Source organism: Monodon monoceros, unplaced genomic scaffold (genome assembly GCF_005190385.1).
Source record: "Monodon monoceros isolate NGI ecotype Baffin Bay Population unplaced genomic scaffold, NGI_Narwhal_1 Super_Scaffold_18, whole genome shotgun sequence".
In the NCBI taxonomy this organism is placed as follows: domain Eukaryota; kingdom Metazoa; phylum Chordata; class Mammalia; order Artiodactyla; family Monodontidae; genus Monodon; species Monodon monoceros.
Window position 1 is genome coordinate 166,041,105 of NW_021703774.1, and position 27,591 is coordinate 166,068,695.

Sequence of the window (27,591 nt, forward strand, 5' to 3'; positions counted from 1 at the left end):
AACCTTTTGCAGTATCCGTATCCCCACTGTACAGATGAGGACCCTGAGGCTTTGAGAGGCTGAGGGACTTGCCCAGGGTCACAGAGCAGGGACAGGGCTGAGCAGGACTGAAGCCAGTGGGCATCGCCCCAGGTTGGGTAGATGTGAGAACCAGTGGGAGAGGTGCCAGCTGCCAGGAGGATGAGGATATACTGAGCTGCAGTTATGTCCCCAAGCAAACTCAGCCAGTGAAAATTCCCGGGTTGCAAGGTTCACGGGAACAGGAACTTTGTTTTCCAATTATTACATTGCTGGCTGCCATTTATCAAGTACCAAGCATTTCCTGAGCGTAACCCAATTTCCCCAGGTACCACATAAGTAATTTGAGCCAGCCGCACCATCCTACCTGAGAGCAGACAGTCCAGGCCCCTCCCTGGGCATCTGAAAACTCCCCTGGGGAGGGGCACCCCGGAGGACCCTGGCTTCTCCCTTCAGCTTCAACAGCAGCCTGGCCCAACGACACACACACACGCACACACACACACATGCACGCACGCACGCACACGCACGCACGCACACACACACGCATGCACACACGCAAGCACGCACACGCACGCACACGCACTGCACCTCGTAGGGGAAGCCGGGCACCCTGACCCACCCCCACCAGCACAGCTAATGCTGAGTTGCATGCATATTGAAACTTGACTGAGGGTTGAAGAGAGCACAGGGGGATTCTAGCGCAAAAACTTAAAACCAGAACGTTATCAGGCACTGCTGCCACTGAAGCTCGTGGGCCGTGACCTTGCCCCGAGGTCTCCTGGGCCTCCCACCCAGCCTGCCACCATGTCACTGTGGCCAATTTGTCCTGGCTTATATCTTCACTCCCCCAGACTCCCAGGGCCCTAGCTCACAAGTCCTGACCCACCAGACAACACGAGTGAAGCAGTCCCGGCCTTCCTGACCGGCAGCTTTGGGGGCTGGTATTGGTCCAAGAATAAGAAGAGTTTCTAGACTCATCCACCCATGAAACTTATCACTCCTAATTCAAGAGGCAGTCTTCCCAGGACAGACATGAACTTCAAGCCCTAGAGCCATCTCCTTAGATCATCTTTATCCCTGATAGACTTGCTTCATGTGATGCCAATCTCACAGCAATCCCGTATAGTGGGTATTGGGCATCCCCAAGTCACAGACTGGAAAACTAAGGCTTGAGAGAATAGATTCAGTGTAGCCAGAGAGTCATAGATCTGGTCTCTGAAACCAGGTCCAGAGCCTGTGCTGTACACCTCCCTGTGGGAGTGAGGAAAGCTGGGTAACAAGCCCAGGAAACAGCAGGACTCAGTGATGCCTCCTGGCCCATGTCCAGGGGTCTCTGTCCTGTTTGAGGGTCCCTATACCCTGATGGGGTGAAGGGGAGAAGTGACTTGATGCCTCACCACTCCAGGGGTCTTTCTCTGCCACAAGAATCAAATGTGAAAAGGAATGGCTGAACGTTCCTTTCAAATGAAAATTTCCTTTAAATGCTACAAAGCCCTTGAAAGATAGTTTCTGCCCTGGGAAGCCCCTGAATGGGATACAGTGGGAAGAGCACAGCCTTTGGTGCCGGAGAGGCCTGGCTTAGAATCCGGGCTCTGCCACTGGTATACTGGCTGTGTGACCTTAGGCCAGTGACTGAACCTCTCTGTGCCTCGGTTTCCTCATCCTAGAAACAAGAGATATCACCTGTCTTCCAGGGCACATGCGAGATGGTTGGTGCACAGTAGGCCCTCGTTTAATGCTGGTTCCCACGTCTCCTGCCCCTGTGTCCACCTTCAGTTCTGCCTCTGGGACCACAGCTTCAGAGACTCCTCTCCCCACTCAGACTGCCTTCACGGCAGCTTCCCAGCTCCTGCCTAACAATAGCTCTTTATCGCATTAGGAGCACATCACAAAAAGCAGTGCTTTCCTCTTCTGGGTAATTAGAGGTAATTAGCATTGCCTTTGTGCTGCCCTCCTCTTTTCCTTGAAAATTCTTGCTGGAAGAGAGGTTGCTGGCAAAAGAGTCCTCGTGACTGCTGTTGCGAAGCACTGGCTGCCCTGTGCTCGGAGCAGAAACCTACAGGACCTTCTACAGGAGAATTTCCTTCTCCCTGCCGGGCTGACGTGGGCAGAGCCCTCTGAGCGTCATCCCAGCGTCAGCCACGGGACACAAACGTGGTCTGCGGTGGCTCCTGATCTCAGGACAAGCCTGAACAGGAGTGAGCCAGGGGCAGGCCCTGTCGCAGGCAGAGGGCATCTCTGGTGAACGGAGCAGACAAAGGCCAGGCTGCCTGCCCACCTTTCAGGCTCTCCTGTGTGAGGACTGGGTTGCAGCGGGTGGGGGTTTCTGCCACCCCGGGGGCCACGTCACGAGGTTTCTTCTGGGGGCAGAGACCCAGCCCAGAGTCTCTGGAGTCTTGATGTCCCAAAAGAACGCCAGCTGGCTTCTAGAGCTTAGCACAGGGCTTGGCACACAATAGACATTCAGGAATAATAACAACAATAGCCAGTGTGCCAGACACTGCTCTGCATGGTTTACAGACCTTATGTCACTTGATCCCCATAGCTGTGCCATGAAGTAGGGATAATAACCCCATTGTACAGGTATAGAAACTGAGGCCGCAGGAAGGGACACTGCATGTGAGTGGCAGAGCCAGATGAACTAGGCAACCTACCTCAGAGCCTGGGCTCTTAACCAGCGCGTTCACACTGTCTGCATTCACGCACCTCTGTGGCTTCCAGTCAGTGACCTCCAACTCTAGGCCAATAAGCCTGTGACGTGTATTATCTCGTTGAATCCTCACAACCAGCCCACACGGTGTATGGTGTACGTATCTTTATTAGCCCCATCTTACAGAGGAGGAAACTGAGGCCCAAGAGGTAAAGGAGCCCCAGGGGGCCTGGTAGGCTTGGGAATTGTTGACCAGGCAGAGACAGGTGGCAGCAGCTTTGGTTTGGGTAAGTCAAGGTGTCTTGCAAAGCAGGAAACCAGAAGCGCTGAGGCCCATTCATCCTGTGTGGATCTGGTTACCCTGAGCACCCACAGCGTACAGGGCTGTATGTGGGGAGTAGAGGTGAGTTAGAGGCGTGCACTTCCTCAGCTCACACGGTCTATCAGAACACAGACAGATGCAAGCAGATGAAGACGATGGTGTGTAGTGAGTGCTGTTGCAGGGGAGCCCCAGGAAGGGTCCGTAACCAGCGTGGGAAGGTCAGGGAGGCTTCTCAGCACCAGGGACATCCAGCATATCTGGACAGGTGGCAGATTTCCATCTAGACAGCCAGGGAGATGGTCTTGGGCTGAAATCTTTATCCAACATCAGCCACGCCAGAATGTTCCACTGCTCAGAAGGGGTTCTTTTCCCATCCACCTCACTCCTGCTCTCCCATCCCTCTGGCTCCCTGTACAATTGGAACTCTGCCAGCCAGTTCTGCCTCTGGGTCTTTGCAGAATGGCAGATCAGGGACTAGGCTTGGCTGAGACCTGGACCAACTTGTAGCCAAGAAGGTCCAGAGCTCTGCATTCTAGGGCAGCTGCACAGTGGAATTTCCATCTGGAATCAGCTGTAGCCAGTAGCCGTAAACACCTCCCTCCCTTCCTGTCCTGCCTGCCTCCACCCAGCCCGAGTACCAGCCCTTCACCAACATTAAAAAGGTATAGGGAGGTCATCCTTGTTTGTCCCTGTGGGTCTAGGTTACTGCTGGCCCGAATTCAGATGTGATGGCTAGAGCTTCAGCAGCCGTTTTGGGTTCCTGAATGGATCTGCCTAGCTCACTCCCTACCTTCTATCCCTCCTTCCAAGAAAATTAAATTAAAAGGAACTCATATTTGTGGAACACCTACTGTGTACCAGGTGCTGTGCCTTGTGGTTTGTATTATTTCTTCCCACCAACCCCATGCGATGGGTATCACTAACCCTAATTGTGTAATGTCCCTATAAAAGTGTTTGGGGTCATATATGGAACAGAATAGTTCCCACAAAGTCCCAGGCCCTTGGGGCTCTCATAGCAGACATTCAAGGTATGAGGTGTCATGATCCTCATTTTACAGACAGGGAAGCTGGGTCTCAGGACGTTGTACAGACTCACCCAGTTACTAGAAAGAGACAGAGCCAAGTCTGGAACCCCCGTGTCTCTGATTCCAAACTTAGGTTCTTTCTAGTGCCATGCAGCCACTAATGTCCAGCCGCTATGGAAAGATGCTGCCCTACCTTGACCTCCACCCTGAACCCAGGGATCTGAAAAGCCTCTTCTGTGTGTATACATGTGTGTGTTTTCACTGAACACTCTTTAAAAGTGGTTGTAAAGAAAAGAACAAGAAGTAAGCAGGTAATGAGAAAATAACAAAACTGTACAGGGAATTGTCTTTTGTGTTCTTGCAAAGTCATTGGAATAACCCGGTGTGATTTGTGATTCGAATGGAAATGCAGGTGTTGGCAGCCGAGCCTTTGTGTTGCTTCCTAAGCTCCCCAGCACAAGCCTCCCCAGTGCTTTCCTGTCTCCTTTTTAGACAAAAACCTTCCTCTTCAGCCTTGAAGGACTGTTCTGTCTTGTGCTTGCCTTTGGCACTAAAGCAGGCACCCTAGGCTGGCTGGGGAGAGCGCAAGGCTCCATCTCAGGGAGAAGATTTGAGCGAAGCAGCCTCTGCTCTCAGCGTCTCAAGCACAGCACACGGCTGTGCTTTTCACGTGCTGTGTGTCACGACACCACCACCCCTCTCTGGGTTTCTCTTTTCTCATCTGTAAAATGAAAATGATTTTTAAAGTCTTCCCCACCACACACCTGATCTTCTATGAAGTGAACAGGGCTGGATTCAGACCCCAGCTCTGACACCTGGGTGACCTTGGGCAGGTCACTTTACCTCTCTGCCTCAATTTCTTCACCTCCAATTAGCAGCCAGTACCTGTCAAAGGAGCATATTCAATAAACTCATTTCCTACAATGTATTAAGGACCTACTGTGTGTCGACCATTGTCCATTTTCAGTTAGGCATCGGGCACTCCAATCACGCCCCTATTTTTCAGTCACTGATATGTGCCAACACAAAAATAGGGGAGTCTCTCTTCTCTCAAGAAGGGGGTGGGCACTTCTGAGTTCTTGACCCTTGTCTTAGTGAAGGTTCCATCCATAATAAAGGCCCAGATGAAGTGGCTTAAACACACAAGAGGTGATGCTGTCTCATAGGCAAAGGCTAGAAGAGGCAGTTCAGGGCTGGTGGCTCCATAGCTTTCAGGGGCCAAAATTCCCTGTCTTGCTATTCTGCCATCCTTAGTGAGCCAACTCATGGCTCATGGTGGCTGCCACAGCTCTGGCCATCCTGTCTGAATTCCAGCCAGCAGGAAAGAGGAAATAGGGGTAAAAGCGAAGCACTCCCCCTTTTAAAGAGAATCCCAGGGAGCGCCGCATAACACTGCTGCTTCATCTCATTGGCCAGAACTCATCACCGTAGTATGCTTGGCAACAAGGGAGGCTGGAGAATGTACCCAGCTATAAACTGGAGCTCTTATGACTAAGGGAGAGTGAATTGTAGAAAGTACCTGACAATCTTTCTAGCCATAGTTCTATTTTAGATTTGGGGGCTTTGTCCTGGAGGAACCCTCACAGCAACGCTCTGATGTAACTACTCTTACTGTCCCCATTTTACAGCTGAGGCAAATGGAGGTCAGGGGCATACAGGGGCTTGTCCAAGGTCCCACAGCTGGTGATCCACAGAGCCTTCCACTGTAACCTAAAGCTGCAGGCAGAGAACGGGAACTTCCACTCCAACTGTAACAGGAGGATCTTTCCTGCCCCCAGAGGACCCAGATTCTGCAGAGAAGCTTCCTTCGTCTTTATTTAAGAAATTTTAGAGCAGCTTTGAACCCAGAGGCTTCCCACCCACTCTGGACTTGAGAATCATTGAGGGTTGGAGTCATGGCCTTGGTGACTGGTTGGTGAAGATGCGGAGGGAGAGGCCCAGGAGCCCTGGGGAGGACTGGGGTCTGCCCACCACCCGTGGTCCTCACTCACTGTCCTCCTACAGGTCAGCGGCCACTTGGACTACGCCAAGCAGATGGACGTCATCCTGAAGGCCGTGGGCATCCACACCAAGCCAGGCTGGGACGAGAAGGGGCTCCTGCTGGCCCCAGGCAGCCTGCCTCAAGAGGAGCCTCGCCAGGCAGCAGCGCCCTCCTCATCGGATAAGACCACCAACCAGGATGGGCAAACCCAAGGTCCCACATCCCCCTTGGGAGACACCCCCAAAGCAGCCACATCTCTTGACCCCAGCCAAGCCCAAGTGCCAGTGAGACTGGACCAGTCTGAAGGGGCCTCTCTTCCTGATGCTGCCAGCCCTGCTGAGAGCCCCCCTGTCTGCAGCCATGGCATGGGCCCCAACCCACTGGGCTGCCCCGACTGTGCCAGCGAGACACAGGGGTCCTGCCCAGGGCTGGACTGACCCCGGAAGAGTCATTCTCCCAGATTTCTATATGCAGTGCTCTCTTACCCCACTCCACCGGGTCCCTCACATGAGCTCTGGAGATGCAGAATTTCCACCACTGTCTTTCCTAAATTGAAGACATTGGTACTGGAAGGAGGGGGATTGTAAGAAGACACCGTCCCCTCCCCAAGGAAGCAAGGCTAGAGCTCTGCAGAGTCAACCAAGCACAGTGTAGAGCCCCAGGACTAGACCAGCCGTGGGCCTCCCGTGCTTCGGGTCAGAGCTGTAGGGTCTGGCTGCCCATCAGGTGGCTCAGGAGCTCTGTGGAGCCTGAGGCTCCCACCCAGCCACGCTCCCCAGCCTCAAAAGCCTGGTGTCTGCCGACCCATTCGCCCACAGGCACCACTGCCACACCTACGGAGCAGGTACAAGTGGGACAAGCAGCTTATTCTCTCTGCTCTTGGGAGATCCGATGAGATCTGCCACATGCAACTGTACAGGCTGTGCACCGCACAACTACAGGGGCAGCATCATAAAGACGTGATGTGAAGGGCGCCCCCCAAAGTTATGCCACGTAGTGGCCCTGGATATAACTGTTACAGAACAATTACAGAACGTGGTGAAGAAGTGTTACAGAACGTGGTGAAAAAATGCTGGATCAGCAGGCAGTGTGGACTGGGCCTGTGACGAGAATGAATTAGATGGGGATTTCCTATAGCAGAAACAGAGGTGTGATGATTCTAATAATAAATAATAATAACAGCTACCATTTATTAGGTATTTACTGTGTACAGGGTGCTTACCTGGATTGTCTCAGTTGACCCTCACCACAACCCTATGAGGTAGGTTCTATTATTATCTTCATTTTCACTTGCAGACCCAGAGAGGTTAGGTAAGCTACCCAAGATCACACAGGTGGTCAGTCTCAAGCTCCAGTCAGTCGGCCTCTAGAGCCCAAGCTCTTAGCCACTGGATCTGCATCCCTGGAACCATCCCCTTTGGTCCTCCCGCTGTCTCTGAATGAGCGGGCCAGAGATAATCCCCCCCGCATCGTGCAGATGGGGAAACCAAGGCCCCGGCAGAGAAAATATTGACAAGCTCAGGGGAGGCAGCGAGGAGTGGGGAGAGGCAGGGGAATTAGAGTGTTGGAGCCAAATTGGTGCTCAGGGGTACGTGTATTTGTTTCAAAAAATATTTACAGAACTCCTACTGCTGTTAATCCAAACAGCTCATGTCACCCACGGAAAACTGAGGCCCCGAGAGAGGACATGATGTTGCTGAGGTCCCAAAGCAAATTCAGGGCAGAGTCTGGACCAGAACCCAGGACACCTGCACCCAGAGTCTCTTCCCACTTCACCAGCTGCTTCTACAGCCTGAGTGGCCCCTCAAGCGAATTCGGTTCACACCACGGTCACCGCCTCAGCTAGTGTTTATTGAGAGTCCACTGGGGCAGGCCTGGGGGTAGAGGGGGAGCCCCAGTAAGCACCAGGGCCCCTCTACAGCCAGCGGCATGGCCAGAATTGAGTCTACTCAGCACCAAGGAGAGCTCCAGGCCGCCAGTGGAGGCCCCTGGGAGTTTGGGTGGATGGAACTTGGAGGTGGGAAGCAGAGTAAGAAAAACCTCTGACTAAAAAGAAACCCTAAAGTAGGTAAGCTTTGGGAACCAAGAGTTCCCCCGTCAGAAAAAAGCAGGCCCCTGTGCCAGGGTCCACCTGCCTGCCCGAGGGCACCAGCCCACACCAGGGACAGCTCTACAACTCTGCTGACCCGATGGCCACCACTCCCACTGAGCCCTGGGAAGGCCAGAAGGAGGTGGTCAAGGGCTGGTTCTGTCCCCACCAGCTGGTTCCCTTCTAGGCCCAAGGAAGTCCAGGCTAGAGGAACACCATTCCCGGTGCTGAGCAGAAGCCACCAGCTCTCCCTTCGGCTCCAGGAGACGCAGTGCAGCCGCCTGGGAGCTGGGGTGGGGGCCCTACCCAGCTTCCAGAGCGAGCCAAGCTGTGAGATCTGGGCCGGGGCTGAAGACGAGGAGGAAGGTGGAAGAACAGTGGGAACAAAGAGCCCTTCCTGGCCCTCAGCCAGAGGCCAGGGGGCTGGATGGCCAGGAGCTGTAACAGCAGGGACCACCAGCCGACCACCTGCCGAGTGCCGGGCATTCTGTGTGCAGTATCCTAACGCTCAAGACACCCTATGAAGCAGGCATCGTTACTCCCATTTTGCACGTGGAGTAATAGGCTCAGAGGGGTTAAGTAACTTGTACGAGGACTGGTAGGTGGTGAAGCAGAGGTTCACACGTAGGCCTGCCTGACTCCCAGGCTCAGATGCTTTGTGTGCGGGCAGGTGTATCCTGAGAACCTGACTGGTCCAAAAACGGTCTAGCAAACCATTCTCGGGGTTAAAGATCACCTGAACCAGCACATCTCAAACGATAATGTGCGCAGGATCCACCTGCTGAACACCAGGTCGGGGTGGGGCAGAGGTGTGCGTTTCTAACAGGCTCCCGGGAGCTGAGGCGGTGGCCCACGGACCACACTTGGAGGACCGAGGAATTTGGCCCAGCGCCAAGCTGCCTCTGCAGACAGAGGTGTCCCTCCCACGCAGTCTGACAGAAACGTGCAAAGGAGATGGTTGTCTTCATCCTAATCTGGGCCAAGAGGTCCTTACCCCACTCCCTGGAGTCCCCCAGCCTTGCTCTACACACATCCACAAGTTACACTCAATAGTGGGGCATCCTGGAGAAAACTGTACCGAGCCAGCAACTAGCCCTCCAGGTAGGAGGCCTGGAGTGGGCACGGGGAGCTGGCTCCGTGCAGCCCCCCTGGAGCTCAGCGGGCTCCCGGGAGACCTGTAGCATCCTGGTTTTAGCCAAGAGCTGGTCCAGGGCCTCAGGGACTTGGTCCCATCCGGTCCAGCTCTCCAAGCCTGCGTCAGTTCCTCGGGGTACCAAGCGGATGCAGCTGCAGCTCAGGCTCCGCAGGATCAACGTTGAAGAAGCTGACTGCGGTAGTGGTCCCGGCAGGCGGCGGGGGGTCCCGGGTGGCCTCTCCAGGCAGCAGCAGCTGGGCCGTGAGCTGCAGGCCTGAGGAGCCCCCCGAGCCCGGGTCCGAGTCCGAGTCCGAGTTCGGCAGCAGGGGCAGTGGCAGCACGTGCTGCAGGCTCAGGCCCGGCCGTGGGCCGCTGTGAGAGGTACGCACGGAGGGCGAGGCAAGACTGGGCTGGCGCTCCCGGGGACAGTGGGGACACGGCAGGAACCTGCCCAGGGCCCGCTTGAAGTCCCGCATGAAGAGCGGGTAGATGATGGGGTTCATGGTGCTGTTGCAGTAACCCAGCCATGTGAGGACATCAAAGAGCCCCGGGGAGATGCAGTCGCACACGGCCTGGAGGGATGGGGCACGTCATGCCTGGTCCTGGAGGAGGGACGCAGGCCACCCCACCCAGCACGGATGGGACAGACACATAAACACATGGAGAGGCAGCCCGCCCTCCTCCCTCCCCAGGTCTGGACAGGGGTAGGGCTCAGGGCCTCTGCAACCGGGCGTGGACTCACCTGCCCCTTTTGGTAGCATTACCTGGGCTATGTTGACCACAAAGAAGGGCAGCCAGGTCACAAAGAACATGCCCAGCAGGATGCCCAGTGTCAGGCTGGCCTTCAAGGCCTTCCTGCTGTGCCTGGTGGCTAGACGCCTGCTGTCAGCCGACTCCACCCCGGGGCACGGGGTCCTGGGCACCTGAGGAAAGGAAAGCCACGTGATTTAGTGAAGAATGCGCCCCAGCCTGACCCTATTCCCAGCCACAGACTGAGCCTTACTCCTAATTCTAGACTGAGCCCTAGTACCAGTATTAAACTGAGCCCTGACCCTTGAATGAGCTCCAATTGTAGTCCTAGACTGAGGCCTGACCCTGACTCCCGACTGAACCTTGATCTTGGCTTCAGACTGAGCCCTGACATCAGCAATAAGCCAAGCCCTACTCATGGCCCTGAACCCCTGATGCCTACCGTAGGTTGAGCCCTACATAAACAAGATCTCAAACTGAGCCTCAACCCCGGACCAGACTGAGCCCAATTTTAGCACCAGACTGAGCCCTGATTCCAGAAATAGACGGAGCCTTTGTCCTGGTCCTGCACCGAGCTATGACCCTGACCCAGCGCCTCACGAGGAGCTCTAGAAAGTACAGTGAGATTTCCTAGGTGCTGGGGCTCATGGTCATGTGTGTTGGCCAGTGTCAAATGTTGTCCTTTGCAAGGCGTGTGGGTCTTCTGAACTGTTGGATTTGTGTTTGGGGCAGTGTTGTCCTGCACTGCACTTTGGCACTACAAGAATTAGCCGCAATTGAACTGTACTTGACAAAAGAGGACAGTTGCTGTCCAGGGCTTGGCAATCTCTTTGCCTATGGATTCTCTTCGTATTTTGGAGTGATGGTTTTGTCTGCACCGCTACTCCCAGACTCCACAAAATAAAGTGCATTTTTGAAAATATGTGCCCAAAACAAACGTGTACAATTAAATCTGTATAAATTACTAGGGATGCAAGCAACCTTGGCATTTTGCACACAGATTTCACTGTGGAGTGACAGACATCTCCATTCGCACACGTGGACTCCGTGAGCGGGAACCAGGGGAGAGGAGGAGGAAGAAGCTAGGAGCTGCTCCATGGGGAACACGGCACGAGGGGTTATAATGTGACTTTACAAGTGGGAGCGCAGGCGTCCCAAAACGTTCAAAAGGCTCTCTGATCCCAGATGACCCACTAGCCCAGAGGTTCTCTTAATTTTTTCAACTGTGAGTCCATTGAGACTCTAATGAAATCTACAAAACCACTCCTCAGAAAACAAAAGTCTTATAAAATTTTATAAATAAACACACACACAGAGAAAAAAGTTCCCTCATGTCCAGAGGGTTCAGAGACCACTGTGAAGTCCATCCATGAAACCCCTAGGGGTCCATGAAAGCTGGAATGTGAAGCCCTCCTCTGAACCATGTATTGTAATCAATTTGGATTTTCATATATCAGCTTTCCACAAGGCAAGCGCCACCTATATTGACAATTTTTAAGTAAATACTGGTATGCAGAGGTGCGCACAATTTATTGAATTATGAAGGGGCATGTGGGCTGCCTGGGAATATACCTGGGCTTTGAAAGCCAGGGCTTTCCCCCCAACATTTCCTAAACTGCATGAGAGCCCAGCTTAGCTCTTGAGGCAACCAAAGATAGTTTGGGTATGGGAAGATGAAAGAGAAGGAGGCAGGAAGGGAACCAGATTCCCAGGCAACCTTCACAGGTGAAAATGGGGTGGAGGAGGCAAAGGCAAGTTGTGTCAGCCCTTCGAGCACCAAAGCCGAACCCCCTACCCCATCCCCCTCCCAGCCCTTTTTCTCTCCCCGCCTCCTCAGGGTAGCCAGGCTTGGTTACTGTCCATGGTGCTGAAAACCCAGCTGCATCCCTACAATATCTTTCTATAGGGTCTGGAATGGCAGTGGCAGGAGAGGGGAGACAGGCACACTGCAACTCCCACCCTTCGATGTGTTTCTCCAAGTGAAATCTGGTTAGACAAATATCAAAGACACCCAGAGCAGCCTAAAAGAGGCCCTTGATTTCTCCCCTCTGTCTTGGTGGGGCAGCATTGTGCAGAGGCAAGAGCTTGTTTTAAGACAAGTGATCTGGCTTCAAATCATGCCTCTACCACTTACTCGCCCTGTGATCTTGACAGTCTCTGTTTCCACATGTGTAAAATGGGAGAAAATACTCACCTTACGGAGTTGCTTTGAACCTGTGGATATACATGCATGCACAGTGCCTGACACAGAGTAAGTGTAAATACATAGCAGCCCTGATGTCGATTCAGCAGTATGAGTATGAGGTTGGGGGAGTTTTTAGCACCTTCAGGAGCCCTGTTTTTCTGCCAGCAGCTTGAGCTTTCCAAAGCAGCACAGATGTCAGGACAAATGCTCTGAGCCACTATGCTATAGCAAGGAAGAAAAAGAGGATCTGCTTTTCTCTCTCCTTCTCATTTTCTCTTCTCCAGAGTGAACTCTATATGGCTCCCGTGGGCCAACCTGTTCAACCTGGAGGGAGAGGCTCCTGCTTCCCCAAAAGAATCTCCTAGGATCTGCCGTGACTTTGAATTGCTGCCACCAGTGGGGAGAGACATATGGGGAAGAGGGAGACACCGTCTCCAGAAAGCCCTAGACACACGGGTACCCCCTGGCCCCTGGAGACCTGGGGAGGGGGCAAAAGACAGCTGTGATCTTGCTAGAGCTCTAGGGCACTAGGGTACCAAGGCACTCAGGGAGACATTTTGGGGGCAGTCAGCAGGGGAGGATGATCCAGAAGGACTAACCATGATCTGAGAGTCCCTCTCTAGTCTTCCTAGGAACAAACCTGTACTTCTCTTTCTCCTCTTCTCCCCAAAAAGTTGACCCAAGAACACAAGCAAGAAGGAAGGGAGAAGGAATTGAGGCTCAGAGATGGTGGGGGAACCTTCCCAAGGTCACACTACGCCAGTACAAAGCCTCAAACAAAAGTACCAGTGACCCCAAATGATCATCTCCACTTACTGAGCACTTGCTATGTATCAGCAGTTGATGTTCATTCTGCCACTGAGTCTTTATGGGAGGAAGGTATTATAATCTCCATCTTGCAGATGAGGTTCAGAGAGGCAAAATAACTTTCCAGGAGTCACACAGCAGACAAGTGCTGAGTTAGGAATCAAAGTCATCTCTGGCTCCAGAAACTGCACTTCACCAGGCCGTTTCCATTTTGGAGGATGGCACCCCCAAGTAAAACCCCACCACTGTCACTGAGAGTCCCTCATGGAGCAGAAGCCAATGGCAACCGCCAGGCCACACTCTGGGCTCTGGCTGATGCCAGCCTCACCCTTCCCACTTCTCTCTGCCCTGTAGCCACCTCATGGCCCCGTGGCACGTTCTGTTGTTTGAATGTCCCTTATACATGTCTGTGGCATTTGTCACTGTCAGAGGGCAGCTACTGGAGGACAATTTGGCAGTGCCCTTCCAGGAGGCAAGTCCGCTTACAGGTCCTTATGTCCATAAAAACCCGTACCTGTGTCTCTACACTTGGCTTGGACAAGAGTGTGTACCACAGCACCATTCGTGATAGGAAAAAAATTAGAAACAGCCCAAAAGTCCATCAAAAGGTGAGTGGTTAAATAAACCCCGGTACATTACCACTATAGAATGCAACACAGATGTTTGAAAGAATGAATTGATCAAATGGAAGGATCTCCACGACACATTATCAAGTGATAACGGCAAGTTGTACAAACAAGAGATACAGCATGATTCCCTTTGTTTAAAAAAATACACAAAGCAAAGCACTAAGTCTCTTTAGGTACATAAACAAATATGGAGACACACAGAAAAAGAACCGGAAAGACATTGAGAGACGTAGGAGTGGGAGGTGATTGGATGAGGTCAGAGAGGTCTTTTATTTTATCGTTATTGATGAATTTTCATTTTAAAGTGTACTTACGTATTCCCTCGTGTAATTTCAAATGTGTACGATCAACTAATCATAGTGTGAGGGTAATAGGATAGACCCTGGAGCCAGACTGCCTGGTTTAAATCATGGCTCTGTTACAAACTAGCTGAGTGAACTTAAGCAAGGTACTTTACCTCGCTATGCCTCAGCTTTCTCATCTGTAAAATGGCAATTACAATGGCATCTACCTTGTAGGGTTGTAGTAAGGGTTAAATAAGATAATAGCAAGTTACTTGAACAGTGCCTGGCACACAGTAAGTACCGTGTGATTGTTACCTTGTTGTTGTTTATTGTTATTTGTGTTCACCTCGGCTCCTTCATAGTGGTGACGAGGCTGCTCATGGCAGCGAGGGTGATCTTTCCCCCTAGAAAATCTCAAAGGGGTGAGCTCCCCCAGAACCGTGCATTTTTACCATCAAGAGGAAAGGATAGGAATTAACGTTTGTCAAGCACCTACTATGCGCCAGGTTTATATATATCATCTCATTCATTATTCAAACAGCCTCAAATGATAAATAGCATTACCCCTGAGATAGACGGAGGTGAGTGACTCATCCAAAGTCATCCAGCTGCGACGGGAAAGAGGCAGGATTTGAACCCGTGCTCAGCCAGACACACAAGCTCCTGTGCCCTGCCCCAGCTGCACCAGGCAACCTCGTTCTGAGCAGCAGCAAAGGCTGTCATGCTCGGCTCTGCTCCTCTGCTCCTCTGCCTCCCACTCAGCCCCCTCCTCCCCCTCCAAGATATTTCTGTGATCACAGCCTCCTCTGAGGAGGAAGCAGAGATGGAAGGGAAGATGGATCACTAGGACAGAATGATGCACAGCTGGGGGATGGAGGGTGAAAAAGCTGGGGGAGGAGGAAAAGGAGGAGAAATTGAGGGAGAGAGGAAGATATGGGGTGCAGAAGGAAGGGATGGGTGAGCTAGAACGGAGGGAGGGGGTAGAGAAGGGGAAAAGATGCGGTGCAGAGGAAGAAGGTAGGGAAAGGGTTTTGACCACAGACACACAGGAATTCTGGCAGAGAGAGAAAGAGGCTAAGAACACAGGAACTCCCAGCTGAGCCTCCCACTGCTGCTCCCCAGCAGGCTGAGCACCCACACTGGTCCCTCTGGAATCCCCCAAGGATGCGTCCCATCCCCACATGGGCACCCACTTTTCACACACACACACACACACACACACACACACACACACTCCTGCCCTGGCGGCATCTCACTCTGGCACCACCACCACCTCTCACACCCTTCTCTTCAACCCCAGCCCATATGCCCTGCCTGGCCTCTAAGCAGAACTCTTTCTTACAGCCCCTGGGGCTGGGAAGACCTGACTGAAACCACTGAGCCAACCAGTGGCTTTTTAAAAGGCCATTCACATCAATAGGCAGATGTGGTGGACAGAGGCATAGAAAGATGCTCCAGCCAGCTCAGCTCCCTTGTCCGAAACCCCTGAAGAGCCAGGACTCCAGGGACTGGTGCCCAGCCCCCTTCCCTCTGTGGGGAAGCTAGAGGCTGGATTGGAGAAGGAGCTAAGGGTTCAGTGGGGCTGGAAAGAGGAGGAAAGGGGCCTAACACACCCCCAAGTTCTGTTCATTCTCATCAGTTCCTTTAGGTCCAGGCACTGAGAACGCCTCCATCCCCAGGCTGGATGCTGCTGGACTCTGGGGCAGGCCAGCTTGGGTGGGGGAAGTGGGTCACAATCCAGGAGGCCAGAGTAGAGGCAGCATCCCAGAAGCAAATTCCCCAAATGCAGGCAATTCTCCAGGCAATAAGGAAAAATTGCCCTACAGAAGGCTTACTTAGGATCTGAGTGGGTTTGGAAGCAACGGCAATGGGAGAGTCTGACACTGTCTCATTCAAATAAAGAGAAAAGGCTTTCCAGAAAGTAGGAAGAATTTGCACAAACACATTGCTGGCTTGAGAGGCTGCGGGTCATTCTGCCACAGCTAAATGACCCATGAAGACTCCTCCCAACCTTTGGTTTCGTGACTTCCTTGCTTCAGTTTGCAAACGTATGCACAGGGAGTAATAGACCCTGAATGTTTACTGGCGGAGGCACCCTTCTTCTAAGCTCCAGAACCCTCATCATGATAGGGTTTCGTGATCAGTGTCTCTCTCTCCAGCTAGAAAGTAGATTCCAACAGGGCAGGATCTTCTCAGACCCACTCATCCCTGCAACCACAGCACAAGGGAGGTACTCAACACAGTACCAAGGAAGTGAATCAACGTACTAAAAAGTGCAGGATTCATCAGCTACAAGAACTGCTTCTAAAAGTGGGAGAAAAGGGAGAGATGTGAGCTGGGATTGAACCCCTGGCTCTGTGAAGCACTGTTGTTCATTTCATTTCTCTCATCACTGTGCACTGACCACTCACGACACGCCAGGCACTGTTCTAAGTTCTGGGAATATAGCAATCGAGACAAGTCCTCACCCTCATAGAACTTACATTCCAGTAGGAGGAAATAAACAGTCAAACAGTAAATGGGAAAGTATATAATATGTCAGGCGGTGGTATTTGTTGCTGAGAATAACTTAGGAAATTAGGACTGGATGGGATCTGGACAAGTATGGCCGTTACTACTTTTGACGAAGTGATTAGGGAAGACAGCCAAGCAGAGGACGGAAGAAAGTGATGGAAGTTAGGGGGAGAACCATGCGGAGATGTGAGGAAACGGCACTTCAGGCAGGGGGAGCAGCAAGTGCAAAGGTCCTGAGGCAGAAGTGTGCTTGGTATGCTCAAGGAATAACAAGGGGGCCAGGGGAACTGAAATAGAAGGAGTGTGGAGGGTGGTGGAAGGAAAGGAGGCCAGAGAAGGAGCAGAGGAATGACATAACAGGGCCTGCATTTTTTTTTTTTTTTTTTGGCCATGCCTCACAGCTTGCGGTAGAAGTGCCAAGTCCTAACCACTGGACCACCAGGGAATTCCCAGGACCTGCATTTTAAAGGGCTCGCTGTGGCTGCTGTGTAAGATCAAAAGGGAGCAAGGATGGGCTTAGGAAGCCAGTGGGTGATCACTGCAATAACCCAGGCATCAGAAGCCCAGGGGACCAAGGGAGGCAACCGAGACATGAGAAGTGTCTTGAAAGCAGAAAGCATGCTGGGTGTGCAGTGTGAGAAAAAGAGAGGCATCCAGGCTGCCTCCAAGGTTCCTGGCCTGAGCAACTCATATTAGTTAGTCGACATGAGGAAGATAAGGGAGAGACTATGTCTGGAGCCTGGAAAATCCGGAGTTCTGTTGCGGGCAGTGGTAAGTAAGTGGCCCAGGCTGGAAGTCATCAGTGGGTAGGTGGCACTTCTGGTCATGGCACGAGACCAGCTCACTGAGTGTATGTGGGAAAAGAGCAAGGAGGTCAGAGGACTGAGGCCGGGTGATACCTCGGATGGTGGAGAAGCAGGAGGACCCAGTAGAGGAGACTGAGAAGGCACAGCCGGTGGCGTGGAGGGTCTCACACCGGGTGGCGTCCCTGAGGTCAATGTTTTAAGAGCATGTCACTGCCCACAGGCAGCACGACGCTCAGATCCAGGCGTTGGCATCAGCCAGACCTGAGCTGGAACCTCACTAACCAGCTGTGCAACCCTGGGCGTCACCGGTCCTCGGTTTCCCCAGATGTCAAACAGGGATGGTAATTATTTGCCCCGTTGGGTGTTCGGGGGATTCACTTAGCTCAGTGCCCGGCAGGTAGAGAGCGCTCAAAGGCTGTGGAGCTGCAGCTGTTAGCGCTCGGGGGACACCTGCCCAGGTGCTGAGGCCACAGTCTCAGGTACAATCCTGGCCAGTTAGCTTCATGGAAAGAAAATCTATGCATCACAGACGCTGCTGGAACCGAGAATCCAGACCGAGGCCGGCCAACTTCTCACCTCCTTAGTCACTGGGGCAGAGCTCCCCAGAGTGTGAGAATTGGAGATACCCTTGAGTGGTAAATGGACACCCTATAAAATAACTGAGTCACAGAGTGGGAACATAGGCCTTTACAGTTCCCTCCCAGCTCTTCTGGTTACATCAAGAGAAAGTCTCGTGTCAATGGTACTGTGTCTTTAACATCCCTCCAACGTCTAACAAAGAGAAAGCCGGCCTCAGGCTCAGCATCTCCAGCCACATCCAAGCTGGGCTTTAGTAACACTGCTGGTGCTTCTGCAGCCTCGGTGAGGTTGTGTTCGTGATCACCTTCTCTTTATGGCCAGGAGACTGACTGTCCGTTTCCGGAAGAGAAAAGAAGTTTTCTTTCTAAATAAGTTCATGGAAGTAAGAAGATAAATGAGATGTCTCCAAGGAAATGCTAAGTACATACGGATGCAGAGCCTTGAGGCACGTGTGAGGGTGGGTGGAGGGGTAGCAAGGCAGATACCACAAGGCAGTTCTCCAACGCCTGACGTCTGGGAAACGCTCCTTTACAGGAACCCAGGGAGAGAGATGGATGGCCCAGGGCAGCTGCCCTACAGCTGCAGAACCGAGTCAGGGTCACAGCCACCTGGTGAGACTCAAGAACGTTCTCCAGTGAGCACAGATGGGGGAGAGAGCAGGGCCGCAGCCAGGACCTCCCGTCCACCCAAGACCCTGTCCTCCTACTTGATGGGCCTCACTGCTGGGATGACACGGGTAAGCCGCTCTGCGGGGGCTGCCGACCAGGGTGTTGGCCTCTCAGCCCCCATCTATCCAGTGACCCCCCTACCCAAGGTACCTCCCATCCTGCAGGCACCTCCTCCACCTGAGGCTACACCAAGATGACACTGGAGAGCCCATCTGGGATCTTCTTGGGGGCCTGTGACCTAATTCTCTAGGGCTCAGGCCTGATCAGTCTAAAGTCCCATCCCTTGGCGTGAACAATAAGACTCGGGTACCGTGTGACCCACTCCACTCTAGGCACTGCAGATCTTGAGCAAAGAGCGCCGACCCCATTCACAGGTAACCAGTGAGCACCTACTATGCACAGTGGAGATCAAAACTCACTCAGATACACCCAGCCCTCGTGGGAGCTTACACTTCAGTGGGGGAGACAATGAACAGAGCAACAAATAAACAGGGTATCGGGATCAAGAATAAAAGGGTGGGGGAGGGCAGGGAGGTCTGCAGACAGTGTGGTCAGGGAGGGCCTCTGGGAAGGGGTGACCTGTGAGCTGAAGAAGAGTCTCAGTCAGGCAAGGGCGGCTCCAGGGGAAGAACATTCCAGGCAGAGGGCACAGCCAGTGCAAAGACCTGGGCACAGAGTCAGTCTGGTGCCTACTAGGAGTGTCAGTAGGGCCACAGGACTGCTGCAGAGAAAGGGGCAGGGAGGGGAAGAGGTGCAGCTGGGGGGGTGGTCAGGACCGGATCCCGAGGCCAGATCCTGACACAGGTCTCCCCTTTATCTTGAGAGCAATGGGGAGCCACTGAAGGGTTTGTAGCAAGGGGGTGAGGTGATCACGCTTCTGCTTTTGTTTGTGCAGAAAATGGATAGGAGGGGGTCTGGCGTGGAGGCAGGGGGAGCCAGCAGGAGACTATCAAAGGCTCCCAGGTAAGAAGCAATGGTGGCCTGGATCAGGAAGGTGGCATTGGAGGTGACACATGTTTAGAGGCAGCACCAACAGGCCTTGCAGATGAATCCCATGAGCATGAGGGAGAGAAATTGTTCCTAAGTTTCTGGCGTGCGATGCCATGATGGTGCCATTTGCCACGATGGGGACGACGGGGGGACGAGCAGGTGGGGAGAGTTGGGACCCCCTGAATTCCCTGTTGCACCTGTTACCTTCGAGAAGACTGCCCCACATCCTGGAGCGTCCTGTGGACAGCTGGACATTGAGTCTGGAGTTCAGAAGGAAGGTGGGAACTGGGAATGACCAATCGGAGGTCGTCAGCAATTGTATATTACATGGTGGATGCCTAGTGAGCACCCAATGGCTGCTCATTCTTCTCCATCCCACAAGCCCGGGTCTCCCTGCGCGCCCCGGGTACCTGCAGCGTCTCCAAGGCCTGGACGGCCATGCCGGTGGTGAGGGAGGCCACCTGCACGGCCTGCTTGCGGGCGGCCAGCAGGATCCTGCAGTAGGTGAAGCAGATGGCGCCCGAGGGCAGGAAGAAGGTGAGGCCCGACGCCACCAGGACGAAGGGCAGGCTGGCCAGCAGGCGGCACTGGCCCGGGGCGGGCGCCCGCGCGCGGCCCAACTCGTGCCATCCCAGCAGCAGGGGCAGGAAGGAGGCGAGCGCGGCCAGGCCCCAGGCGCTCAGGACCAGCGCCAGAGCGCGCGGGGGCGTCATGCGCAGCTTGTAGCGCAGCGGCGAGAGGATGAGCAGGTAGCGGTCCAGGCTGATCAGACAGAGGTTGAGGATGGAGGCGCTGCAGCACATCACGTCGAAGGCGGCCCAGAGCAGGCAGAGGCCCCGCGCCAGCACCCAGCGCCCGTACAACGCATTCAGCATGGCCGGCGGCATCACCACCAGCCCCACCATCAGGTCCGACGTGAAGAGCGACACCAGGAAGAAGTTGGACGTGTTGCGCAGCGTGGGCTGCGTGCAGATAAGCGCGATGAGCAGCGAGTTGGCCGCCGCCGTCAGCGTGATGACCACACACAGCGCGGCCGCCACCCAGCCGCTGCCCCCCGGCTCCGATGGCGGCCCCGACTCCCAGTCCAGGGTGCTGTTGTTGGCGGGGCCCTGCTCTGGGACCATGAGGGCGGAGGGCGAGGACGTGAGGCCCGAAAGGGGTCCGGAGGACTAGGTAGGGTGGGCGGGAAGACGGAGAGAGGGACCTGCAGGTGCAGAGGCTGGATGGGCGTAGTCGGTGAGAACAGACCACCCCCCGGGGCCGCAGGTGGGAAGGTATGAATGGGGCTCTGGGTCAAGGACCAGCAACCCGAGGAGGATGGAGAGGGGGCCTTTGGGCGTCCTCGGGTGTGATGTAGGGACACCTGGAGCAAACCGGTAAGAAGTCTGGGAGGAGGCACCTGTTGAGCTGAGCCCTCCAGAAGGAGCGGGCCGAAAGTCAGGAGGACCGGGACGCTGACTCTGGGAGCGTTTGGCCGGGTGGGAGCAGAGCCCCTAGAGGGGACGGGCGGTAAGATGGGTCGAGGGCAGGGACCCAGGGAGGTGGGAACCCAGGGCGAGTGGGCGCTATCCAGGCCGCCCCGCGGCAGGTGGGCGTAGTGGGGGTGAGCCAGGTGGGGAGCCGTGGTGCTGGGGGTTGCAGGGTGGGGGGGTCCACGCGCCAGAGCAAAGCCCCTGGCGGGGAAGGTAGGTCTCAGAGCCAGCGCAGAGGCACCCCGAGCTCGGGCGGACACGGTCCCCGCAGCGAGAGGGAGGATGCCGGGCCGGCCCGCAGGGAGAGAGAAGGAGCCGCGGACGCGCCTCCGCCCCTTCTCCGCCCGGCCGCGGGTCGCCGGCCCCGCTCCCTCCCGCGCTCGGTACCTGGGGCGCTGAGCGCTACTCCGCCGCCGGCGACTGCGGCAGGAGCCTCGGGGCCAGGAGAGGAAAAAGCGGCCGCGGGCCGGGCAGGCGCCCAGGGACCGGGAGACTCCGCGAGGGGCCGGCGCGCACGGAAGAGCGGTGGCTGCTTCCAGGAGCGCGCTGTCCCCGCGCCGCGGAGCCTGCGCCCAGCCCCGCGGTGGGCGGGGAGAGCCGAGCCCAGGACTAGCAGGCAGGCGGGGTTCCTGGTACCCCCAGGTTTGCAGAGGGATGACCCGAGCATTCCGGCTGCGCCAGGTCGCCTCCCAGCTCTAGCAGCCTCCACCCCCCGCATGCCCCTCCCCACCCACACGGGGCGCAGGAGGATCTCAGAGGAGGAGGCTGTGGCCCGCCTTCACCCAGGGCTGCTCCCCATTGTGGGGCTGCCTACCCGCTACCAGGGGGAGCCCGCTGGGAGGTATTGGGCAGATCGCTTGACATATATGTACACATATATAATACTACACACACGTACATATCTATTGTATATAATATGCCATAGCCTATATAATACTTCCTTCAAACCTTTAAACAGATGGCTACCTCCCCCTCACAATCCTTCCGAGCAGAAACCATCCTGCCCCCTGACAGCTCCAGGTGCTAAGGATGAAGACCCCGAGGTGTTGGCACTCCCAGTGTACCCAAGAGTGGGAACAGATTGGGGAATCCCCTGGCCAGGTGGGGTGGGGCCACTGCAGGTAGAGGGGGTGGGGCGGGGCACACCCTGTGCAACGCTGCTGTGTATTCCACCCACCCCCAACCAGAACTAAGAAGGGTCTCTGCCTGACATGTCACAGTTTGATATCGTGGATTCAACAAACATTTATACTGAGCACCTACGAGGTGTCAGGCACTGTTTTGCCCAACCTGGACACTACAGTAACCAAAACAAAGATCCGACTTCATTGAACTTACAGCCTATAGGAAGGAGACATACAATAATAAGCATAATAAACGTCTCAAGTAGTCATAGAGTGATAATTGCTATAGCAAAAAAGGAAATGGAGAGGAATGTAAAGGGGATCTAGGGTAGAACGGGGTCTTTTCCCCTCCACAGGAGCAGGAAAATAGTACCTCCCATGTTTAAGGTTCCTGCTGTATTCCAGGAACTTTATTCTATACTATTCCTACCAATACACTAATGCTAAGAGGTAGGTGTTAAACCGGGGCTCAGAGAGGCCGAGGGCCTCCCTCAAGGCCACCAGCAGCTAGTGATCAAGTGGAAGTGAAACTCGGGTCTGCCCAAGGCAGAGGATCTTCAAGACCCTGCACACCCCCATGCTCCCCCCAAACCACTATTTGGCACCCAGAATCCCAGCCCTGCCTGCAGATGGGTCTGTGCAGCAGGAGGAGGACTGTTCTCCCTCCCAACGCCACCTGCACCACTGTGACAATTTCTGTCGTGCCCCAAGGAACAGGATACCAAGCACTGGGCAGAGAACCAGAAAGATCAGACTTGGGATCCCAGCTCCACTGCTAACCAGCTCTGTGGACTTAGGGTTGGCGACTCCATCTCCTTGGGCCACTGTTTTCTCCTCTGCAATAACGAGCAGAACAATACAGCACCCACTTACAGGGTTGTTGGTGTCACCTGTAAATTTTACAGTGCTGTGTCAATGCTGGCTATTGGCCTCAACGTTCCCATCTGTACAACGGGAATGCATTCAGCTCTTCAGTAACTCCTTCAGCCCAGGGATTTTTGATGTGAGCAACAGCAAAACTGAGAAGTGCTGTGTGGAACACACTTTGGAGCCCAGTGACCTGGGTTTATAATCCTGATTCTGCTACTTGCTCTGTGACCTTGGCAAAGCCTCTTCATTTCTCTGCTGCTATGAAACTGGGGTAGTGGAGATATACATGGGGCGAGTATTTAAACCATTTTGCACAGAGGAGGTGGCTGATAAATTTTAGCTTTGTGAAAATTAAAAGTATATAGTGAAATAGAATATTAGTCCCTCTGCTTTAGCTCTTTCAGTTTGATTCCTTTATTTAAAACACAAAAAACTAGGGGGAGGGAGAGGGATGGACTGGGAGTTTGGGGTTGGTAGATGCAAACTATTACATTTAGAATGGATAAACAACAAGGCCCTAGTGTATAGCACAGGGAACTATATTCAATATCCTGTGATAAACCCTGATGGAAAAGAATATAAAAAAAGAATGTCTATATGTGTATAACTGAATCACTTTGCTGCACAGCAGAGATTGGCACAGCATTGTAAATCAACTACACTTCAATAATAAAATTAAATAGAATAGAATAGAATAATTTTTTTAAATCTAGGGAATTCCCTGGCAGTCCAGTGGTTAGGACTCGGCACTTTCACTTCTGGGGCTGGGTTCGATCCCTGGTCGGGGATCCAAGATCCCAGCAAGCCTCACGTCGTGGCCAAAAAAAAAACTAAAGAAAACATGACCAAAAATGTTAGCATTTGTTCATTCTTTTTGATAGATTAACAAATGCTTGTTATATTATGAGCTGTACTTTGCTATAACCAACACCAAACACTCCCATTTACCATTGCAACTAAAAGAATAAAATACCTAGGAATAAACCTACCTAGGGAGACAAAAGACCCGTACGCCGAAAACTATAAGACACTGATGAAAGAAATTAAAGATGATACAAACGGGTGGAGAGATATACCATGTTCTTGGATTGGAAGAATCAATATTGTGAAAATGACTATACTACCCAAAGCAATCTACAGATTCAATGCAATCCCTAACAAATTACCAATGGCATTTTTTACAGAACTAGAACAAAAAATCTTAAAATTTGTATGGAGACACAAAAGACCCCAAATAGCCAAAGCATTCTTGAGGGAAAAAAACAGACCTGGAGGAATCAGGCTCCCAGACTTCAGACTATACTACAAAGCTACAGTAATCAAGACAATATGGTATTGGCACAAAAACAGAAATATAGACCAATGGTAGAGGATAGAAAGCCCAGAGATAAACCCACGCACCTATGGTCACCTAACCAATGACAAAGGAGGCAAGGATATCCAATGGAGAAAAGACAGTCTCTTCAATAAGTGGTGCTGGGAGAACTGGACAGCTACATGTAAAAGAATGAAATTAGAACACTCCCTAACACCATACACAAAAATAAACTCAAAATGGATTAGAGACCTAAATGTAAGACCAGACACTATAAAACTCTTAGAGGAAAACATAGGAAGAACACTCTTTGACATAAATCACAGCAAGATCTTTTTTGATCCACCTCCTAGAGTAATGGAAATAAAAACAAACATAAACAAATGGGACCTAATGAAACTTTTGCACAGCAAAGGAAACTACAAACAAGACGAAAAGACAACCCTCAGAATGGGAGAAAATGTTTGCAAACGAATCAACGGACAAAGGATTAAACTCCAAAATATATAAACAGCTCATGCAGCTCAATATTAAAAAAACAAACAACCCAATCCAAAATTGGGCAGAACACCTAAATAGACACTTCTCCAAAGAAGACATACAGATGGCCAAGAAGCACATGAAAGGCTGTTCAACATCACTAATTATTAGAGAAGTGCAAATCAAAACTACAATGAGGTATCACCTCACACCGGTTAGAATGGGCATCAACAGAAAATCTACAAACAACAAATGCTGGAGAGGGTGTTGGAGAAAAGGGAACCCTCTTACACTGTTGGTGGGAATGTAAATTAATACAGCCACTATGGGGAACAGTATGGAGGTTCCTTAAAAAACTAAAAATAGAATTACCATATGACCCAGCAATCCCACTCCTGGGCATATACCCAGAAAAAACCATAATTCAAAAAGACACATGCACCCCAATGTTCATTGCAGCGCTATTTACAATAGCCAGGACATGGAAGCACCCTAAATGCCCATCGACAGATGAATGGATAAAGAAGATGTGGTATATATATATATACAATGGAATATTACTCAACCATAAAAAGGAATGAAATTGGGTCATTTGTAGAGGCGTGGATGGATCTAGAGACTGTCATACAGAGTGAAGTTAAGTCAGAAAGAGAAAAACAAATATCGTATGTTAACGCATATATGTGGAACCTAGGAAAATGGTACAGATGAACCGGTTTGCAGGGCAGAAATAGAGACACAGATGTAGAGAACAAACGTATGGACACCAAGGAGGGGAAAGTGGCAGGGGGGCGTGGGGGGGAGGTGGTGTGATGAATTGGGAGATTGGGATTGACATGTATACACTAACATGTATAAAATGGATAACTAATAAGAACCTGCTGTATAAAAAATAAAATTCAAAAAAATAATTTTTCAAGACTGGGTCTGGGTGGTGGTGCCACCTTGTGGCCACAGTTATTATCTTGAATTTAAGAACTTCTAAAGTTCTGCGTACGCACCAGAATTTGTCATTTCACTCATGGAATAATACAGTCTTGAATGTCCTTAACATTTCAGGGTAGAGAGGGACCTTCAAGGATGCTCAGTGTTTTATTACTTCTAGCCACAGGGTGCTCCCTCCCTAGAGGAGAAGGCTTGAGTCTTAGGAAGTCCTCTGTCCCAGATCTCCATGCCTGTCAGTACATAGGGGACCAAGGAGAGCTGCTCATGACAGAGATGGAGAAACCAAGGTCCAGGGAGGTTGTGAGGTCTGCTCAGAGCTGCTCTCGCAGGAGGCATTAACCAACTGGTTAACTGAGGGCAGGGATTTGTCTGCTTTGTTCACTGTTGTATCCTCAGCACATATTAGGTTGCCATAAATATATGTTCAATGAATTAATGAAGAAAACAGCCCAACCACCAGCAGTTGTGGGCCAATCATTTACTCCCAATAATTATTATTATAATGGCTGACATTCATTGAGGTTCTATTATATGCCAGGCACTGTTCTAAGCTCTACATGTACATTGATTCATTCCCACGACCCTGGGAATGAGGCGGTGCGATCATTATTCCCCAACTTACTAATGGGAAAACTGAGCCTCAGAGATCTTAAGTGACCTGCTCAAGATCACACAGCTAGGAAGTAGCCCTGTCAGGATTTGAACCCAGGCAGACAGGATTTTCCCAGAGGCTCCGAGCATGGGAGGAAAACTAGATGGGAGTTATTGGCTCTATATAGGCAAACAAGGAGGGGAAGCCGGTACTAATTACCCGCCCATCCGGAGAGGGGCCGGCGTGGACAGTGCTGCATCAGTGTTTATCCCTTGTAAAGATTTTCAATCCCGCCACCCTTGCGGGGATTGGAGAGAATGGTGGAGGGGGACCTTCAATTCTTCTTCTGAGCTGTCTTGGTGGTTCAGTTTGAGGTTGGAGAAGAGAAAAATTGGTCGTCACTAATCCACATCTCACTCCCGTTGGCAAACTGGCACAATTAGAGATGCTTCTCTGTTCTCGCAGATCTGGCTCTTCCCACTCGCTGCTCCCACATCCAATCAGCAGCGCCTCTCCTGTGTGGCCCCGCCTCTTTACCATGGCCCTGCCTCCCTAGGCCTCCCCCGCCCCCACCCAATTCTGGTCTCCATCACCTCCTGCTTGGACTACTGCAGTCTCCAGCCGGTCTCCAGCCTCCCCCTCCTCCTCCCCCCACAAGACTCCTTTTCGTCTCGCTGGAACCCAGTTCTGTGCAGACACCTCCAGGGCTCTTACTGCGATGTGAGTGAAGTCTGAACTCTGGCTAGCACGCCACGCCTGCCACCAGCCGTGCCAACCCACCTGCCTCCCTCCTTTTCAACCAGCTCTTATTAATTTCTTTACATATCTATCCATTTATACCCCACCTTGTTCCATACACAGGAAGAAGGCAGCTCCTGACCAAGACTCATCCTGCCAAGTTGATGCTCAGGTCTCAGAGGCCTAGTACCAAGGACACCACCCCAGGAAGTCCTTCATTTGGACCTGGTCTCTGAGTACTTTCTCTGTGCCCTCCAGTCAGTCCCCACCTCCAGCTGTATAGAAGGACTGTTAATATGGCCAGGGCTTATCCCTGCCTGACTGAGAGGTCACTGAGGTCTGCGTGCAGGAGATATACTTTTCTCCAACCCAATTCCACATCGAAGGACACAGGACCACCCTGGATAGTTGTGTCCTGCACGACCGCAAGAAGCGCCATTCTGTAGTTGGGAAGTACACAACCTACACAACTGTACAGAGCCGCCATGAAGGGAAGGCTTGGTACCCGGAGGAAATCGTGTGTGTAGTACACAACTGTTATCATTAGAGGGCGCTAGACTGGAATCCGCGCGCGCCGCTGCCTCCCAGCCTGGGGGAATCACTCCCAGGGCACAAAGGCC

At 52.6% G+C, this 27,591-nt stretch overlaps 2 protein-coding genes across 9 annotated transcripts in view; one reads left to right on the plus strand and one right to left on the minus strand.

Annotated features, from left to right (window-relative positions):
• The window catches only part of TMCO4 (transmembrane and coiled-coil domains 4), a 95,590-nt gene extending 88,412 nt beyond the window's left edge, over positions 1 to 7,178 (plus strand). For 7 of the 8 annotated variants that reach the window (XM_029227487.1, XM_029227485.1, XM_029227486.1 and 4 more), the window contains one exon: positions 6,023 to 7,178. In XM_029227487.1, coding sequence (XP_029083320.1) covers positions 6,023 to 6,436 — 414 coding nt within the window. In that variant the 3' untranslated portion in view covers positions 6,437 to 7,178. Of the gene's footprint in view, positions 1 to 5,646; positions 5,997 to 6,022 lie in introns of those variants that run through there. The other variant, XM_029227491.1, reaches the window with a different exon arrangement.
• A 2,154-nt stretch (positions 7,179 to 9,332) lies between these two features.
• On the minus strand, positions 9,333 to 20,565 carry HTR6 (5-hydroxytryptamine receptor 6). Its single transcript, XM_029230420.1, has 3 exons — positions 19,846 to 20,565; positions 9,988 to 10,146; positions 9,333 to 9,795 (listed from the first exon to the last, which is right to left on the minus strand). The coding sequence occupies exons 1-3, from the start codon at positions 20,557 to 20,559 to the stop codon at positions 9,346 to 9,348; spliced, it is 1,323 nt and encodes a 440-aa protein (XP_029086253.1). The 5' UTR covers positions 20,560 to 20,565; the 3' UTR covers positions 9,333 to 9,345.
• Positions 20,566 to 27,591: the final 7,026 nt, after the last annotated feature.